General features: G+C 35.0%; 1 protein-coding gene across 1 annotated transcript; it reads left to right on the plus strand.

Annotated features, from left to right (window-relative positions):
- The first annotated feature begins 4,373 nt into the window (after positions 1-4,373).
- On the plus strand, positions 4,374-6,667 carry LOC110111719 (nucleolar and coiled-body phosphoprotein 1-like). Its single transcript, XM_028696793.1, has 3 exons — positions 4,374-4,519; positions 4,669-4,730; positions 6,366-6,667. The coding sequence occupies exons 1-3, from the start codon at positions 4,424-4,426 to the stop codon at positions 6,469-6,471; spliced, it is 264 nt and encodes an 87-aa protein (XP_028552626.1). The 5' UTR covers positions 4,374-4,423; the 3' UTR covers positions 6,472-6,667.
- Positions 6,668-21,248: the final 14,581 nt, after the last annotated feature.

Here is a 21,248-nt window from a genome sequence, read left to right on the forward strand (position 1 = left end):
ACTTCCATACTATAAACCATCAAACATTCCAAGAGAGTTTGTAATCCAAATTCATAATCTTCCTTTAGAGCCAAAACATTTATAATCCAAATTTATTCTTTGTCTTTTGAGCTTCATGCGAAGGCTATGTTGAAAATTATGCAATAAGAGTTTTATGAGTTATTTTGTGATAAGTTTTGTGAATGTTTTACAACAGAAAAAAATTATTTTATGAAATTTTATTAGTTTTACCCCACGCCAAATATAAATAGCACTCAGTCGTTTTTATTGGAAAGAATTTTTATAGATTGTTTTCTTTTTTTTAGAAAGGTTTTATATGTCGTTTCATTTGAAATTTTTCATAAGTTTTTTTGAGATTTTTAGTTTTATGATTAGTTTTGTATGACAATGTCTCTTTATGTCTTTTTTGGAACGAAATGACATCTAGTATGTGGGTTGCCTTTTTTTTGTTCGTATTTGCTTATAAAGTTAGATTTTGAATAAGTGTGGAAAGAGAAGCTTATTTTGCTTTTAGTTTTGGGAGCTTGTGTTTCCCTTTTGTCACTTTGAGCTTTGTTTAGGAAATAATTTGTGTAATTGAGTTGGGTATTATTCAAGTGTTTTGTTTCGAATGTGGGGGCAGTAAAGGGCATAAAAAAATCTTCTTTCCTATTCACATTATATTGAATTAGCGTGAAGGACATTTTAGAGGCATACTTGATTCCAAAGAAGTATGCACAATGATAAAAATATCTACATTCTTTTTATTTTTTATTTTTTTTCTTTTTATTGCATTTTGTCATCTTTTTCCTTGCTTTTAGTCTTTCTGTCGCTTCTCTACTTATGCTTTAAAATTGAATGTTTGCAAAAATAAGAAAATCCAAAAAGAAGGTAAGTGGCCCACCTGATGTGCAAATAACAAAAAGCTTCCTTTTGGAGAGCAAAAGAGAATGAATATTGGAGCACTAGGTAAAGGAGTATTGACAGTCGGATCCGAGCATTAGTCGACCCCATTCAGTTTGGGGGGGTGTTATGGGCGGAACCACCGGGTCATAGCCCCTGGTGCTGTAAGTCTCCTTAAACTTAGGAAACCTTTAAGGGCCCCAATGGTTGTATGCTCTATGCCCTTTAGGACCCTATAAAAACTTCAGTTATAACTAACATGTACGAATGTCCTGAGGGTTAGAAACAAAACTTCTTTTAGTCTCATAACTTTAGTAGCATCTAAGGACAAAAATTAAAAAGCGAGTCTTATATAACATAGAATTAAGGTGCATGCTCCTTATACGATAGAGACTTCAAAATATAAATTTAGTGACACGTTTTTCTAGGTTTAGTGTGTTTTAATCTACTAATAATCAACCAATCAAATCAACCTTAATCTAACTTTTAAAAATGTACTAAAACACTTAATTAGTATTCAAATCATAATTAATAATTCATAATCATTAAAATGTAAAATATAAATCAAATTCAACAAATCTAATAATCAACTTCTAACTAACTTAAAGTTTAAAAGATATAGATTAAATTAGGAGATCAAATCTAAAACTAAAACTCATTAAGATAAAATACTTCTAAAATCAAACCTTAGACAAATATTTTAAAATCAATTAACAAACTTCTTGATTAATAAACGGTCTAATTCACTATTTCTTTTTAGTTTATAAACAACTAAATTAATTTAATAATATTGGTTCTCATCGAAAAAATCAGGCCTACGAGACTATTAAGTTAGCTCTAAGGAGGTGAAATAAACCTCACGGCCTCGGTGAGAAACAAATGTGGTAATCAACCAAATACTAAAATAAAATATTTAAAATTAATCTTAAAATACTAATATTTTAACTTCAATTAAAACTTCTCTTTGGCCTTTAACAAATTAAATACAAGCAACTTTAACTAAATAATCCTATATAGGACTTACCCAATACTACACAGCCTGCTACACGCACATAGACTTGTTTGTTAGGACATGACTACTAGATTTAGATTAAACCGATGTTCTGCTTTTTTTTCTGTTTCTGTATTGTGGTGCTTTTCATGTGACCCGTGTGCTGGTTGTTCTTGCTGTTTGTTTTAGCTTTCTGTGATGTTTTTCTGTGATGATTACTTGTTCTTTTTATGTACTGTGTTGTGAGCGATAGAATATCCATAGGTTAGTAACGCTTTTTATACTGACGATGTTTTTATGCAGATGACCGTGCTCACACAGCGTTAAAAGGGGACTAAAAATTAATAAATTATATAACAGCTTTAGGTGCTTCAACTGCTTAGCCCCAAATAAAATAGAGCACGACAAAGTGTAATTGATTTGAGCATTTTATTTTCATATATACAACTGCTTGGATGTTTTATTATAACTGCTTAGGATAACTCTGCAGGAGAGTCTAGATTTTTTTTTTAAAATTTTCTGATGTAATGTATTTGGTGTCAATTATTGTGAAAATCTAAAATAAGACATTTTTAAATGTAAATGGGTCTAAAGGGAAAAATAAATCTCTTATAAGGAATTTCCTTTTTCAATTGTGCATCCTTTTGGATGACTCACTACGAGGAACCTGAAGGAAGACGATCTATAGACAAATCAAGAAAGTGAAGATCAAGATAAAAAATGTCTTGTTTTAAGATTTGCGTCATTTCTTAGGAGTAAAACCCGGGTTATTATTGGTGGAGCCCGACCACCACTTCTTTTCTGTACTCTGTGATGTACATTGTATGACACTTATCATGAATTTGGATACTTTTCTGTGATTTGTTGAGACGCTTATTTATTTTGTTTCGTAGTAGAACTAGCATGCTTTTTATATATTTCTTTTTTGCATGTGCATGTGCCTGACTCGCTAGGCTTTTAGGAACAAAATTCTTTTACTCGTAATCAATAATAAAATTTTCAGAATTAAATAATATAGAAACATAACGATCTAGAGAATAGCCGGAATCATCCGCGGTCGCATGCATCTTAATGCATTCTCTTCTCTCCCTTGTTTAGACATTTCCCCGTTTGCGGGTAGAGTCCGGATAATCTGACATATGAGGATGAAGTGCCGGATTGAGAAAGTTTAGTCTTTCTAAAAAAATTATTTTATAAGCCTTTTTAAAATTGCATACATTTTTTATTTGGAGATTTTGATCAGCACGCATCACATTAGCAACTAACTGAAATTAAAATTTAAATGCATTAGTTTTAGAATTCATAAGTGTGGGGTCACTTAGGAACTTCTCTAGATATCGATCCCAAATTCCAAAGTTTAACCACCCACCCATCTTTCATATAGACCGGATATCATGAATTTTATACGACTAGGTGGTTTTAGTTGACTTCCTTTTTCAGGCAAGGTATAAGTCCAAGTTGCATTAGTTAAGTAGTAGATGTTAGTGTTGTGTGTACGATACTATATCTTTTATATATTTAAGATATAAGGCTAATGGTATGAGTGTACCACTGTACGCCTTAATGGTGAGTAAGCTCTCTATTCTGTCAGAGGCTATAAATTCTATTGAGCTGCATCACATAGATGACGCCACCTCCCTCTTTCTCTCACGCATGCTTACATGCAATTGTCTTTTTTTTTTTTCTCTAGTTTTCTCTTCTTCAAACCGGCCGAGCGTTGATACTGAACCACGTATGATGATTAAACCAAATTAAGCATCTCTTCCCTTTTAATTAGGAAAGCCTAGAAATTCCTTTGTGTTAAATCCTTTTGAGAAGATTATCTAACATCCTTAATTGATAGTTTTCTTAGAATGAGGTCTAAGATGTAATTAACTACGGGGCTTACGATCGTAGGAAATCGATCCCTACATCAAATAAACCCTATTCGAGCTGATGCATCGAATAGAGGAAATCTCGTGATATTTTGGGTTATACATTTTATTATCTATCGAGGTGTGTAGGCGAAAGCCGCTATCATCCATGACTAATCGTATGTATGGCTCAATCTGCTCTTCCATCGGCCTGGATATGTCGAGTATAAAGGTCTACGGTCGTTTTGTCCTATAGGATAGTGCGGTCGTACTCTTTGCATTCGAACCCCATAAGCAGAATCCTTTCGGAGACCCACAAATTAGTTTTCAGTGGCATTGGTATCTGGGAAAATTTGCAATGAATGACGCAACTTTGAGCAATCAATAGCTAATCTATTTCATCCTCTCAATTTAGCAGATTTTGCTTCATTTTTTAATTTCCTACTAATTTCTATAACTGTCTATACCCTTCATCTTCTCAAACATTGATCAGCATTTTGTTTAATCAACAGAAGATCAAGTTTGTTTAAGAGTTTTGTGCCATTTAAATTATTGATGCTGAGTTTTAATTTGGTTTTCGAAGTGCTTAACATTGTTTTGTTTCTGATTCACAGTGAGCTTTTAATTATTTTGAGCTTAAAATCATTGTATTACAATATAAAAAGCGACAGTCTAACTTTTGTCTATTGATGTCATTATGCAGCCAAAAGTCGTAAATGCATTTCAAAGAGTAAAAGTTGAAGAAGTTCAGTATGCTGATGAAAGAATGCAAGACAACTCTTATTGGGCTCTGGTATTCCATTACTGTTGATTTCTTCATCTCCATTTTTTAAAGAGCTTGGGAGGCTACCACTTGGTCCTGTGGCTGGTGGTTACTCTTAACTTTTATTTACAATGTCATGCCATACTTACATCTTTGATGTCATTCGATGTTATTAACAGGATGATTCAGGATCTGGTTATGGTGCGAAAGCTCAAGAAGTTCTGGGTCAAGTTAGAGGAAGGTACTTTTCATCAACCTGTATTTTGTGTCTGTATATATATATATAAATTTTTCTTGGTTTTTTTTAATACTTCAGATGGTAAATTTTTTGTTTATTTTCTCATCCAAGTATAAAACATTAAAATTTCATATTTTCAGTCATCGCCTACCTTGTTTGAGGTATTGTAGGAGGCTAGATTAAGAAGGCTATTGAGCAAAGTAACTTTAAGATACAATGAGGAGATGACTCTTCATTTTTTTTTATGACCTGTAAAATGATGAAATATTTTTGACCATTCTTGTAATTTTTTCACAAGGAAAACTATTGAAGTACTAATTTTGTTCAAAAGAAGAACATTCTCTGTGCATCTATTGTAATGGTTGCTTGAATAGTTCAGCACAGCTTCTGGTGGCTTCAAAACGGATCGAGTACATAGCTTTGCTTGTTTACACTATGAAAAACTACTTTTATCTTTGATGCTCATTTTATGGTACTCATTCTTTTCTTTTTTTTTGTTCGCCATTAGATATCTGTGATAATTACTAAGGGCATCTAAAAAATGAGCGGTTAGAATTTGTTTACAGAGCTGAGAAAATGAGCTTATAGAATGTTAAGTTGATGGTGTAATTATTGTGGATTAAACCTCTCAAACTGATTTATTGGTGATAGATAGCATTGTTTATACCACCTCCCTCTTCCTGGTCGTGTCACAGTTTGCGATCCAATTTCAAGTCTCGACCTTTATCTTAAGCCAGGTCAATCAATCCATCTCCAGCCAAGTCCAATCTAGTTGTAGGATGGCTCGATCCAATCTTAATTTGAGCCAAACATGGCTCATTAACTTTGATGCATGCTCGATTTGGCCCTACATGTTTCAATTTCTATTAGTTTTTAATATATTTAGATAACTTCTTAGACCTACATACTTACACTAATAGATATAAAGATTCATACGGGCATATACATTTTAATATATAAACATGTCCATTTAAATCTCCTCCAATAAAACTAATAATACACATTAGATTTCATGGTGCACAAGACGGTTCTACATCAAATTACTAGTGTTTTGACTCTTTCTATTTCCTATCAAATTGTCATTTTATATAAATTCGCAAATTTCTTTGCTTGTTTAGACCTTTCAATGCTTTCCAAAGCCCTACATGAGGTCCTGGTTGGGTACCCATTGGGTAGCCATGTTTTACTTGGACGGGCTTCACCCACCCACACCCACCCATGATGACTTTCGGGATTTCGTACCCACCTATACCGACCCACTTTTCATGTTTTTTGAACGCAGTCTGTCACGGACTGATGGCCTTGAGGCTTGTTGTCATTTCCTATGATGGCAAACTTTCAAGTCGCATATCAAAATTTATCGTACTCATATCATGGTTAAGTACTGCACAATACGTAGTGATGATTGCAGTAGTATAAGTAAGATATACAGTGATTAGCAATATAAATCGATTTATCCCTCCATGTTTAATACCCACCTATACCCACCCATAAGGTCATGGGCGTACCCATACCCACCCATACCCATTGGGTATGGGTGGGTGTGGATATGGGCACCCAATGCAGGGCTCTGATGCTTTCCCGTTACATTTGAAAAAGGATGGCAACACTGCTAATTGTTTAACCTTAAATTTGCAGAGATTTCAGGCATGAGAAGACCAAGAAAAAGCGTGGAACATACAGGGGAGGACAGATAGATTTACAATCTCACTCCATAAAATTCAATTATTCAGAAGAGGAATGACCTCAGGATCATCCACAAAAGTATTATTTTTGAATTGCTCCATCCCCGACTATGCCAGAGAGAAAATTTGAGTAAAAATATCTTAATTTAAATTTGATTAGAATGTATTTTATGAGCATTGTATTTACTTTGAGATGAGCGCAACACTTGGAATATATTTTATGATCATTATATTTACTTTGAGATTAGCGCAACACTCAAAATTTATGTCATCATATATCTCAAAACAAATCAATGATTATTTTGATCAAATTTCGTTCATCTTCAAGATATCTATTTGGAGATAGCTTTATTTGCGAGGAAACAATTCAATTTTGTATCTTTGATGTTTTTATAAGTTTAATTTAGCACCCCATTTCTGAAAAAGTTATTACGTTCAGTGTTCGGATGCGTTCGAAGTTCAATTCAGGTGTTTCATGTCATCAAATACATAATGCATTAGATGACGTGGCGTATTCGGATTGGCCTCAATGCACATTCTCCGCACAGAATAATCTCTCATATTTTTGCGATTTTGTAAGTTGTGTTAAATTTTTATTATTTAATCAGCAATTAGACATGAACTTGAGTGTTTGTTTATTCCTTTGATACTTTTGTTGACTTGTTGCTAGAACATAACTGAAAAGGGTGATTTCCCTTTCTTAGTTACCAGATACTGTCATTACCACCCTTTTTGGACTTTCTCATCTTTGTTTGGTTCTGATTAGGAGATTCAAAATAATTTTTTTTTCAAAATAAAATTTTATCAATGATGAATCAAATCCCAGGTGAGAATTTTACTCTTAATAGGATGCAATGGAAAAATAGATTCATGTAACCGATCCCATATAAGAAATAATAAGAAATTTAGGCTTCGTTTAGGACGGCTTTTTCACTGCTTCTCATAGCAGTTTTTTAGTACAAATTTTAATTTTATATTAAAAAGTTGCTTTAAGAGTCAGTAAAAAAACCCGTTTCAAACAAAGCTTTAATATATGATTTCAATCCCATTGCATGATCTCATCAGTTAAATATAATTTATAATTTTTTTTCCTTTTTCTATAATATTTTTAAAGATTATTTTATTTTATATCATATAAATATTAATTATAAATATTAGTTAAAATTATTTTGAATATAAAAAGATTACTTAAATCTTTCTTTCACTCTCCCCATATGTCTCTCCATCCACACACTCTCTCCTCAATTTTCTCTCTCCCTCTCTCTCCCAATTTGTATTCTCTTCCCATCTCTCCTCATTTCTCTCTCATACTCATTTCTCTCACCTATTTTAGGTGAATATACCAAATGATTTGACACATTCAAAATTACCCAAATCATTTGGCGTATTCAGACTATGCTAAAATTTTTGACGAATTTGCTATTTTCTAAATTTTTTGTTTATCATGCTCCTTTTACATAATGATGCCTTAAACCTGCACCTTTCTATAAATTGCCCAAAGGGTGATTTCCCTTTCTTAGTTACCAGATACTGTCATGCTCCTTTTGGGTAAAATTTAGGCTTAGCCCGTTTATTAGATAACGAGAGAAAAATTACAAGTAACAAATCTCCAAAAAAATATCTCCCAGGAAGAAGAGAGCACACCTTGCCCGGAGCCAAAACCTGCACAGAAAAAAGTGCAAAAGAAAGACAGAAAAAACAGAAGTCCAAAAATAAAAGCTCCCAAATCAAAAATAGCTTGGACTCAGGATTAAAGAATGCTAATCATCTAGTCAAAGAAAGAGATCCCCTGGTTCCCCGTAGACCATCCAAGGGGAGCCTACAAAAGGAGCTTCATCATTGTTCAAGGCTATATCAAAGGCAACATCAAGCAGCAATTCAATGATCCCAATCGAGAGGCGGACTGAATCAAAACCATAAGGAGCAACACCATCCGGGAAAAGAGAAAGCCCATTCAAAAAAATTCCAGCATAGAATAAGCAGATTTCCATGTAATCACTTTCTAAAAAATAGCACTTTTGATGCAGATAGTAGTAGTAGTGCAGCAGCTTGTCGAATTGCCAAACCTCCTAATATTCATCTCTTTTCAAATGTAGTAAACCGAGCAACAAGTAAAGAGATGATAAAGATTTTCACTTGATTCCTCACATCCAATTCATCATTTATCCACTCACCAAGTTGCAAGAAAATAGGTCTTAATAGAAGCCTCATGACAGGAGGCATAAGATCAGAAAAAACAGCATAAGAAAATGAGCATTAAAAAAAAAGTGAGAAATAGTTTCCGGAAAAACGTGACAGAGATTGCAGATAGATGGAACTTGAATGTTCCTAAGGTGCAAAGCATCAGCCGTTTTCATGCCACCCACCACAGCAAGCCAAGCCTAACAAAAGTATCTCAAGACATGTTTAAGATGCCAAACCAAGTTATCCCAAGAGCACTTCAGTAATTGAGAATAAAATTCACGAATATAATGCTTAAATTTGTTGTTAGGAATCTTTCCCCATAATAAACAAGGACTGGAGCTATCAAAAATATTGATAGCAAGTATCTGGTTTCGAAGAGAAAGGGGAACAAAATCAAGCAGAGACCAAGCCATACCCGTAATAAAAACCTTAAGAGTAGTTTTTGGATGAGTGGCATTAAGTAGAGGGAGACCATCAGAGGAATTAGCAATTATATCATTGTGAAACCAGTGATCCCAATGTAAGGAGATGGGGGTAAGATAATTAACTTTCAAATTAAAATTATTCTTAGCAGAAATAGCAGTTATGCATACATATTTCGAGAGATTGGAAGCACCCAAAGGAGCAGGACACCAAGGAGAGGTGTACCTACTAAATAACAATGCAGATAAAGGGGATTTGGCATTGTATATCTTGAGAATTAACGAACAATTAAAGCCAAATTGAATAACATGTATGGAGGGAAGCTCGAGCCCTCCATTATGTTTTGGGATACAAACTTTATCCCAAGATACCATATGCATTTTTCTGACTACAGCAGGATCACCCAAAAAAAAAAAAAAGAAACTTAGAGCAAGATTTCTTAAAGAATTTAAGAACTGTTTTGGTAATATAGATCCCCGAATCCAGTAAGCAATAGAATTTAGAATAGTATATCTCAGGAATTGTAAACGACCCGCAAATGAAAGTAGGTTAGCTTTCCATCCAAATAATTTTTTTAGTAGTACTATCCATGAGAGGCATAAAATCAGCAATTTTTAGTCTAATAAAAGACAATGGAATGCCTAGATAAACAATTTTAGAGCTGATAGTAGGGATGGACAAAGCTTGGCAAATAACAGTTGAATTGGAAATGTTTCTTGGAAGCATAAGAGTGTTTTTATCATAATTCACATGAAGCACAGAGGCATTAGAAAAGGAGTGGAGGATGGTAGTTAATTTGTTACAGTTTTCAATCGTAGCTTCCCCAAAAATAAGTACATCTGCATAGAGGAGATGAGTGATAGTGAATCCGCCAAAGTAATCCCTTTAAATTCCCCATCATCCAAAAGAGAGGATAATGCATCCATGACCAAACAGAAGAGGTATGGACTAAGAGGGCATCGTTGCCTCAATCCAGCAGAAGTAGGAAAATAGCCTTGGAGGGCTCCATTAATCACTAACGAGAAGTTAACATCAGTAATACATGCTTTAATCCAATTCACAACAATGTTGGGAAAACCTTTCTGGATCAGTCTAACAAGTAAGAATTCCCTAGATACATTATCAAATGCTTTACGAATATCTAGTTTAACACAAAAAAACTTTAGACCACCTCTGTTACGAGTAAGAAAGAGAAGCTCATTAGCAAGTAAGATATTATCAGTGGAAACCCTAGCTTTAATAAAGCGAGACTGATTTTCTTTGACAAGTATAGGCCTGATAGGCTTTAACCTATTAGAAATTACCTTAGCAATAATTTTATAGAAAGTGTTACACAAGGCAATAGGTCTAAATCAGTCAAAGACTCGGCATTTTTATGCTTAGGGATAAGAGCAAGAGCAGTAGCTTTAATCCTACTAGGAAGATACCCTTTAGAGAAAAAGGAGTGCACAACTTTAATAATAATAGGGCCAATAATATGTCACCTTGATCTATAAAATGGAAATTGAATCCGTCTGGACCTAGGGAGGAGGTAGCACACCCTTTAAAAACCACCTTTTTTATTTCCTCATCAGAAACAATCTGAGTAAGAAGAGAAATATAAGCAACCGGAAGCCTAGCCCCAATTGGAAATAAACCAATATCCAAGAGGGATGGGGGGGAGGAGGATTATAAATAGCCTGAAAATGCTGAACAATGAAGGTAATCATATCATTACTATAAGAATAAGTAGAGGAAGCCAACATGTTAACCGCAGCTTTGTTGCTGCCCTGTCTACTCCTAATTTTAGCATAGAGGAACTTTAGATCTTCCTCCCCATGCTTAAGCCACTTAACTTTTGCTCTTTGAATAACCCAAGAAGCAAGAATATTAGAGAATTCAGCAAGCTTGTGATTGATGTCTTTCAAAGAAGCATTAAGAGAGATGCTATTAGGGTCATAATGAAGTTTTTCAAGACAAACCCCCTGCTATTTTTGAAGACCTTCAAGGTGAGACTTAATCAAAGAAGAACTGGCCCAAGCCTCTAATTTTAAATCCGCCTTAAAATTTTTGTGAATTTGACACAAGTGAGAAATTGGGTTCCTAGTCAAAGGCTTAGAGAAAACCTTAAGAAGAATAAACCTAAACCAATATTTATCAATATTGGAACAATAGTTTTTGAACAGGAATCTATGATGAGAAAAATAAGTTGCTCCAGAATGCAATACCATAGGGCAATGATTAGAACATGAAGGACTTTGAAAAGAGCTAAAAGAACTTGGAAAGATTCCAACCAAGCAATATTAATAAGTTCCCTGTCCAACTTTATGTGAATCAGATTGTCAGCATGCTGGTTAAACCAGGTGTATTTGCATCCAACAAAGTGAAGGTCCAAAAGACTGTTCTAAAAAATTATAGAGTTGAAGTCTACTAAATTATTGTCAGCAAGGGCCGACCCCCCATTTTTTCAGAAGCAAACCGACATCAATTAAAGTCCCCCACAAGAATCTATGGGACATGAGAAGGAGGAGAAAGCCGAGAAATTTGAGCCCAAAGATCCCTCATTTCAACACTTCTATTAGAAGCATAAATAGTAGTAAGCTGAAAACAAGGAGAAGAAGCAATCCTGACAGAACCAGAAATAAGCTGAGAAGAAATATGATCAGGCAAAAAATCAATTTTATCGAGATTCCATTTAATCCAGATATGTCCGGAAGAGGAATGATCAAAATTGTGGCAGCTTTTTTCATTAGAAAAAAACATCATGAGTACTTTCAAAAAAAGAATTGTGGAGGGAAGCAGAGTGAATCCTATTCTCAAGTATGTAGAGCATATCCAGATTGAATGAATTAGCCAATTGTTTACAACCTAAAACCTTATCAAGATGATTAAACCCCCTGACATTCCATGCAACAATAGATGGAAATAACATTAAGAGACATTTGAATTGGAGAATTTTTTGGCATTTTTCCCCCTTGCCAATTTTTTTGCCAATGAAGGGTTGTTACTTTGCTGAGCTGTATAAGTGGTTTTTTTTGGATTTGGTGTTCTGAGTATCACAGTTCATCAAAACTAGAGGATTACTGCAGTCCGATGATTCTTCAAGGACATTGAATTTATTAGGTGAAATAACACCCTCTGGAGAAGCCAAAACTTTGTTATCTGTAGCACTAGTAGCCGAAGAAGATTCCCCATGAGTTGGAGAGTTAATGTTTTGCACAATATTTGTAGATGGGCCAGCAACCTCAGGATTAACCAGAGGAGGGATTAGAGCTGGAATTTGTTTGTCGAAGGGAGGGCAATGAGGTTGATAGTGGAGTTGCTGTTCATTGGAATTTGTAGTGGGAATTTGAGTCGGATTGTATGAATGGGGAGAGGGAACTGGAGCTTTGAAAGAGGCATCCTGGGCAGAGTTAGCATTGCCAACATTCGTGACAGAGGAATTACGATTCCTGGGTTTTCGACTAAAACTCCTACCTCTAGGAGGTCGACTAGTGGCAGCCTGATTAGGAGGATTACCAGGTTCTTCATTTTGAGGTTTAGTGGGACAAGAGGCAGAGTATTGGACTAGCGACTGACAATGCTCACAAGGTGAGGGTCTCCATTCGTACTGGACCTTGAGCCCGAAAACATCTCCATTAAGAGAGACGAAAATTTCTTCAGGGTAGGTTGCCTTATTATCCACAAGAACACACACTCGAGCAAATGTGAGACGAGTTTTTTTGGTTGGTAAGAGAATCAGCGGCTAGAGGGACTCCAACCTTACTCGCAATCGGTGAGATTCCTTCCGAATTTTAGCATGCCAATGGAAGATCGTGGATTTTTATCCAAATCGAGACAGAGAAAAAATTCTCACACTTAGGTTTAAATTTGGGATGCCATTTTTGCAAAACAAAAGGCTTATCTAAGAGGAAACAGACCCCCCTAGACCAAGCAATGTCCAAATCCTCCGAGCAAGTGAACCTGGTAAGAAAAAAGCCATCGTTAAGGGACAATAGTTTAATCGAACCTTTGAGTGTCCATGTCTTCTTGAGGGCACCGAGCAGAGCCTTTTAGAAAGGTCTACGACTGATTAAGTACCAAACCAAGCATAGACTCCAGTCTTCCGCTTCTTTATTCAGCTTATCCCCAGAGAAGGGGAAAATTTCCGGCTCTGAGGGGAAGTGAGAAAGATCCAGGACATTTGGAGTAGAATCTTCGGTCGCGAAAGCTGCAAGCCAGTTGCGAGAAGGAAGGGGAGGAGCTCCGCCAACTGCAGAAACAAGTGGAGGGAACTCTGAAAGAGGAAGAGAAGAGTCCATAAAGGAAGAAACCTCCGGCAGAGCCGGAGGAGAGGGAAGAAGGGGAGGCGGCGCAAAGCAGCTAAGAGAAAAGCCCTAGAGGCTTACGACCCCCACCTTCGAAAAAAAAAATGACTTTCTCATATTGGTTGGTTCTGATTGGGAGTTTCAAAATCTTTTTTTTTTCAAAATAAAAATTTATCAATGATTGTCCAAACCCCCCGTAAGAATTTGACTCTTAATATAATGCAATGGAGAAATAAGATTCATCTAACTGATCCCATATAAGAAATAGTAAGAAATTTAGGCTTCATTTGGGTCGGCTTTCTCACTGCTTCTTAAAGCAATTTTTTAGTATAAAAATTTATTAAAAAACTATTTCAAGAAGTAGAAAAAAGCCGATCCAAACGAAGCCTTAGTATATTATTTCTATCCCATTGCATGATCTCATCGGCAAACAAGGACTCATATAAACATATTGATTGTAGCAGGCTGTATAAATATCTATTAACTTGTCCAATATTCCTTCTTTCTTTCCCTGTAATCTGGACAAGGTACCAGGCTCGTTTTAAATGCGCTTATGTGCAGAACTAATTCAACATAAATGTGTTATTCATTCACGGAAATCTTCCATTTATTTATACTGAAAGCAGAGAGGAGAAGATTCTTTGAGGAGCTGCCGATCATGGGGGATGATGACACAGACGACCTGGAAGAAGAAATCGAATCTCTTGCAGAGAAACTAGCTCAGATTCTACATATCTTCAACAAGCTTCTTAGTTTCCTTGCAGGGGATGAATTGGTGAAGCTTTTCTATGCTGCTTCCACTGTTTTAATCCTCTTCATTCTCGTTCGATTCTGTCTCTGTCACTCTAAGAAAAAGCCTGTAACTAAGAGCTTGCAGGAGAGTGATAATGGAGATTCGTTGGACTCTTCTGTTGCATCTGAAGACACAGAAAGTTTGGGTTGGTTTGCTAAGTATCGGTTGCGTTTATGTATGGAATCTTAGATTTCATGTCATGATGCGAAGTTTGTGAGTCATAGCATGTTCATGTTGTTACTGATGATCTATATTGGTATGTGCAGTACTTAGTAGAAGTTGTTCCTCAGTTGATGCTGTGTTTTTTCTACTTTTGTGGAGATTAAGGTTTCTTTTGGGATGACTTTTTGATTATTTTTTAAAATGATTTTTTAGTAAAGAAAAATTTTGAACTAATTTTTTTTTATACTAAAAAATTGTTTTAGAAAGTAGCAAAAGTTGTCCCAAATAAAAGTGCAATTTTTTTTTAGATTGTAACAGTAGTTTTTATTTGATTAGGCTTCGTTTGGTATAGCTTTTTTTTCGTGCTTCTTAAAGCAGTTTTTTAATTAAAAAAAATTAATTTTTATGCTAAAAAGTTGCTTTAAGAAGCAATAAAAAGTTGTCTCAAGCAATGCCTGGTATGACTTATTCTTTGTTCGGGATGATTTTCTTTTTGCTTTTTAAAACAGCTTTTTAGTAGAAAAAAATTAATTTTTTTATTAAAAAATTGCTTTAAGAAGCATTAAAAAAGCCGTCCCAAACGAAGCCTTAATTTAGGGCAGCTTTCTTACTGCTTTCTAAAGCAGCTTTTTAGTATAAAAATTTTTTGAACTAAAAATTTGTTTTAAAAAGTAATGATAAAGTTATCCTAAATGAAGCCTATTTTGTAGTTGCCTTCAAAAATTTTGTTTTAGGAAGCTATTTCTTACAACTTTTAAATTTTTTTTTCAAATTTAATAACTACCTTTATAAAAAAATTCCAGTCATTACAAATGAATCCTTAGTTGTTTGAAAATTATATTGAGATGACATAAGAAAAATAGCTTTGGATTAATATAAATAGTTCGATCAATGATATTAATCTTCAAGTATTAAGTTTTTTATAGGACAACTATCTTTCTAGCTCATGCTATAGAAAAATTTGGTTACAGAACAAAATTCAAAATAAGACAATTTTCATTTTTGTAGAACAAATTATTATAATAAGTTTTTTTATAGCGATACCGAGTGCTCGGTACCGGGCGCCCAGGTGATGTGACGCTTTGTTATTGGTCTTTGGATGCGTTCGGTGTCCGGACACAATAATTACTCACAAGAACGTGCCTGGGCGGACACCACACAAGCTTAGAGGCCTTGAAATAATTTAATTATTGTAAACATTGATTCAATAGAGAAGAAAGGAAAGTTTTATTGCAAAGAAGGAATGAAAGATTTAATGATAAGAAGAATTAAATATTGGAATTGAGACAAATATTAGAACTATATTTCAAGGGTCGAGGATTTGAAGTGAAGTAAAGCACGAAGTATCAAAGTGGGTAATTGTAATTGTTTTATAGAAAATTTCATGTCTTTTATTTTAATAAAATTCTTTTTAATTTAGTATAATCATTACCTATGATAACATTATGTTGACTAAATGGATATTGTATGAATAAAATAAATCAAGAAGATTAAAGGAAATGAAAATGTGGATTATTGTTATATAGCTATTATTGATCTTTAACATGCTTGCTTACTTTTTACATGTACTTTGCACGATATGTTTGTATAGTGGTTGTGTGTATGCAAATATTTTTGACCAACATGCATATTCACACACACTCCCATGCCTTCATATGTATATTAATATACTTGTATGTGCATTTAGGTATTTGCATAAATGCATGCATGTTTTCATATGCATATGCATTTTGCATGATATGCTTGATATGAATGTATAATGCATCATCAATTTTATTTACATATTGTATTTGCACGTCGATTTAGGGATTTTATACAATGTGTGAAGCATTTGTATAATGGCGTAGCATGCTGTCGCTATGTGGTGCATTTTACATGCGGAATGACATGTATGCATGACAAGCTTTGTCGTTTGCAACATGCATATGCATGATGTGGATGCAACAGTGCACATTTTGATACATGGGGTGTTTTTGCACTATTCAAAGATGATTGATTGCAAAGTTCCATTTAAAGCCTACAAACACCTTATGTCCACTTATATTAGTGTTGCAGATTCAATGGCATAACATTGTACTTCATTTATTGCGTATTGTTAGTGCAATTTAGTTCACTTCATCTTCTGTATGTCGTTGTTGTCTTCTTTATTATTCAGCCAGTGGGATTAAATTTCAGCCTACAAATGAGTTGTATAGTGCATTAGGAGCCTTCCGTTAGTCGTTTGTAGGTGAGCTGATTTATTTAATGTGAAAACCTGGCCTCACAAATTTACTGCCTCGCTTTATCAGCGACCAACAATCTTTACTATTAATTCCCTGCTTCTACTTACAGGTAAATTGTAGCGCTACGCTGAATGTTCTTTGCTACTTTATGGATGTAGACTGTCGTGCACCAACCTACTATCAATCGTAGGGGCTTGCATTTGTCGAAGGTCTTTTGTATTTTGTTGTAAGTGGCATGTTGTACATAAGTTGGGCCTCCTACAACGACTTGCATGAGCTTGCATTTGTTATGTATCGCCAGCTTTTACTTATGGATGACCAATGTATTTGGTTGCTATTGCCTGGTTGTTGATTATGAGGGCACTACAATATTCATTGCCTTTAACTACAATAACTCATAGGTGCTTGCATTCATTGTATATCATCCTGTATTTGTTGTGCTTATTGGTCCTTACTTGTGATGACATATTACATGTTCATAGAGGATCCCTCATCCTTATATTATATCTATTACTGGTACTTGCATGTGAGCTAAATTCGTCGTATTCCTTTATACATTATACTTGTAGATAGCAAGTCTCTTGCAGTAGCTCATATGTGCTTGCATTTGCTACATGTCATGATCAGTCTTTGCTTGTAATTGATTAATGTATTTAACTGTCGTCGCATAATTATTGATTGCAAGGGTGTTGTAGCATTCATTGCATGATGCCTATGTATGTTTGAAAATGAGTATGTTCGTTTGCAGACTAATGCTGACTGCTAAGTGAGTTGTAGTCACCACCAATTTCTCCAAGCACGCTGGTGGGCAAGCTATTGCATTTGCTTGTGTATTGATCTTTAGTGTTAATATGGGATGATTCACTTATCTACAAGTCAATATCGTAATGATGTTGCTTTGTCTGTTGCATCCCTTTCATACTTTGCTCATGAACTTGATGTTATGTTCATCGCATGTTGCTTATATGTGTTGGTAAAGAAATTGTCACCCTCCTTGCATATTAACTATTATTAAGTACTGCAGGTGCTTGTTTTCATTGATGCTCTTTATGTTCTTGTAGATAAAGATAGCGTATCATATAGATGATGGATTTCCTGCAATGACATTGTAGATATTTGTATGCATTGTAGATATGATGTCTCTATTTATAGATGATAAATTATATGTGTATATGCATTCATAAAAGATCCATCATCAGTGTAAAACATATATTGTTATTGCTTGCAAGGGTTACTATATTTGTTGGTATGTTGAAGTTGATCACTGAGCATTATATTGCATTCATTTAGGGGTGTCAATTTTTGGACACGACCCGAAACCCGACCCGAAAAAATCTGGGTTAGGGTCAACCCAGACCCGAAATGGGTCGGGTTCGGGTTGACCCAACGACCCGAAATTGACACGAAAACTCGTATTTGACCTGAAAACCCATTTTGACCCAAAAATCAAAGATTGACCCGATTTTTGACCCAAAACTAGCAATTTTGTGTCAATCCTGGGTCATTCGTGTCGAGTCGGGTTAACACGGACCCGAATCAGGTCGTGTTTGGGTCTGAAAATGGGTCGAGTACGGGTTGACCTGAATAGTGCCAGGTCAGTTCCGAGTTCGACCCTAACCCAACCCATTGACCCGAATTGACACCCTTACATTCATTGCATTTCAACTTCTATTATTTATAGAGGATTGGCACTTCTGTTTGCAAGCTAACTAATACTAGCTTTGGCAAGCCGCATCTATTATCACATTCAGTAGGAACTCTTTAGCCAGCTTAGCACGTTCATTAGGAACCTTCTTTTGCGAGTTAACATAGTTGTTGTGTATTCTCTGTGGTTATTTATAGACAATTCGTTGTGTATATTACGAATTCCCTTGCATCATGAGCAAATTAGCATATTCATTACAAATTCTCACAGTTACTTCTATGTAGACTACTATCTTCATTATATGTCATCTATTTTTATTCAACTAGCATCAATGAATATTTTAAGTTATCAGTTTTCATTTTTTATTTTAATTGCATTTTTATATTGATCATTCCATTAAGTTCAGTTCCTTGCTATCTTTTAGTTCAAGCAAAGTCTCATGTGTCTTGTTTAAGTACTATCCGCTATCACTTTGAATTCCGGCAGCTTCCCGGTGTCTCCACTTTTAGGGAAAATTTGGAGAGCTGGGCCTTCCCTCCACGCTAAAGAAAAGCATGTACACTAGGTATTAGGTGACACTGTGGCCATGGTATTCGACCCCACCACATCAGATAAAGGTGTGTATGGATCTTCAGGGGTACTTATTTGAAACACATAATTTCTTTTTCCGCTTGCACTGAGGCATGCACACATGTAATTAAATTTGCCTCTGTCACGCTAGAGAAAAATCTGTACAGATCCTACTCGCCTCGCCGCAGGCTTCACACCGGGTTCCCTCCATCCACACTAGAGAAAAGTGTGTATATGTGGTTTTCCAATGTGTCGTGAGCGCCGAAAGAGGGATTTGAGGGTTTTGAGTTCTTAGGAATCATTTATAACTTCATGATGAGTGATGGCGATGATGATGAAGTGATGTCGACAAGGGATTAAAACAAAAATCTCTTTCAAGATGAGTGATGGCGATGATGGTGATGTCGAAGTGAACTCCCTCGTTTCTTGTGCATTTCGATATACGTGCCCTCATCTTAAAATTCATGTTGATTTTGTATTTTTGCTTGTCAAATGACCCATACAATATGGTAGTCATTTTTGGGTATATTCAACATTCTGGATGCAATGGTGAAATCTGTTTTACGAAAAGGCGGTGTTCCAGTAATGTCGCATAACATTTCGTCCATAATTTGTCATTTTTTATTACCTTCGATGCATAGGCAATATTATAGTCTTTTTTATATGATTTTGATATTTTGAACACCTTTGGTTGCATGGGCAATATTTCATTTTAAGAACATGTAGTGTACAAGTAATGCACAACATTTCATCTGTAGTCCATTGATTTTGAACACCTTTGGTTGCATGGGCAATAATATAGCCCTTTCTATATGATTTCGACGTTTCAGACACAACGATTAAGTATGTTTTGCAAACTGATGATGTTTGGGCAACATCACACAATATTTTGTCTGTAGACCATTGAAGTCGACCACCTTCACTGAATTCAACTACGAGGGGCTCCTCTTAGGTAAATTCAATGCTCGGGTCGCAATGGCGTAGTTTGTTTGACACACGATCGGAGGTCGTTTGACCATTTAAGTGATGTGTTACGCTCGCTAACCATCACTTAAGTCGCCAAATTTATTTCTTTTGCTAGCCTCGAGGTCATATATATATATATATAACATGTGATGAAAACTGAAAGTATTAAAGAAAGGAAAAGGAACATGCATGCAAATTACAGGAGTTCATTTCCGTATGGTACTGGCTAGGGAAGTAACATACCCATGCATGTTAAAAAGAAATGAAAAATAAAAATGGTTGTATCTTCATTGATATATATTTTAGACGGTGCTCATGTACTAAATGAAAAAATAAATAAATAAATAAATGAGGAAATAAAAGAAAGAAAGAAAGAAAGAATGTTAATTGGAAAAAGAAATATGTTATTTGAAAGATGTATAATAAAGTTCTAGACTACATGAAATGAGATATCACAAATATGTAACTGAGAAAGAATAACGAGATGAATATGATGCATGTCTTATTTTATATGCTTAATTGTTGTAAATTAAATGATGATTACCCATGGAGTTTACTTAGTAAACTCACTCTATTAAACTAATGATTTTAGGCGAGTCTCCTGATAAGTCATAAAAATGACTGAAACAGAGGAGTACATCTACAAAAGACGGCACTCAGATGAAAGTAGGTAAATTCTGATTTATGTAAATAATTAAGATGTGAAGATTGTATTAGTAGTTTGTTGAAAATGGATGTTAGTGGCTCAACAGTTTTTCTTTGGAATGTAGAAAGTAATCTGTGTTTGAATTTAAAAGAAATGTTATAATAGTACCCGTCTCGTTAATTTAAGTATCCTTATCTGCTTGTGTGCTGGATCTTCGTACAATGCTAAGACGTTAAACTAAATATTCTCTACCGCCGCGAATATTCTAGCACGCAACAGACCTCATGGAGAAGAAACAAATGAACAATAGATGCCAAGGTATGAAATAAGTTTGTACTTCTAGTGAAACCCACTGTCACCAAATCTGCGATAATTGGAGAGAAGGGCAGACGACTATGAGAAAAATACTATCCTAGCATTAGGAGGTGGGAGTTGAATCCATTAATATAAAATCTTTTATGCCGCTATATAATCCTATTAGACTCTTTAGCAAGGACTTAATATCATTTGATATCGAAGGATCTTTAGCAAATATAACCAACATTAATATTTTTCATGCATTCAATAAAATTATATAAAAAACAACATAATTTAGAAAATAACTTCCTCAAAAATTTTACTTTTATTTGCTTCTCCATCAATTTTTTATTATCTTTAAAAAGTTCTATAAAAGCTGTAATGTTATCACAATGATGAATCACACATCAATGAGCTTCTTTTTAGTGCCTGTTACCTAGTACAAAAATATTCCCTTAACTATATGGATTTCATCCCTTAACTATAGATGAATAATATATGGTCCTAGGGGTGTCAATATTTGACACGACACGAAAATTGAACCCGGGTCAGTTCGGGTTCGACCCGAACCCGACCCGTGACCTGAAATTGACACCCCTATATGGTCCTATAAACTTTGTAAGTTTCGCTAGTATTTGGATT

This window comes from Dendrobium catenatum, unplaced genomic scaffold (genome assembly GCF_001605985.2).
Source record: "Dendrobium catenatum unplaced genomic scaffold, ASM160598v2 fragScaff_scaffold_847, whole genome shotgun sequence".
NCBI classification, from domain to species: domain Eukaryota; kingdom Viridiplantae; phylum Streptophyta; class Magnoliopsida; order Asparagales; family Orchidaceae; genus Dendrobium; species Dendrobium catenatum.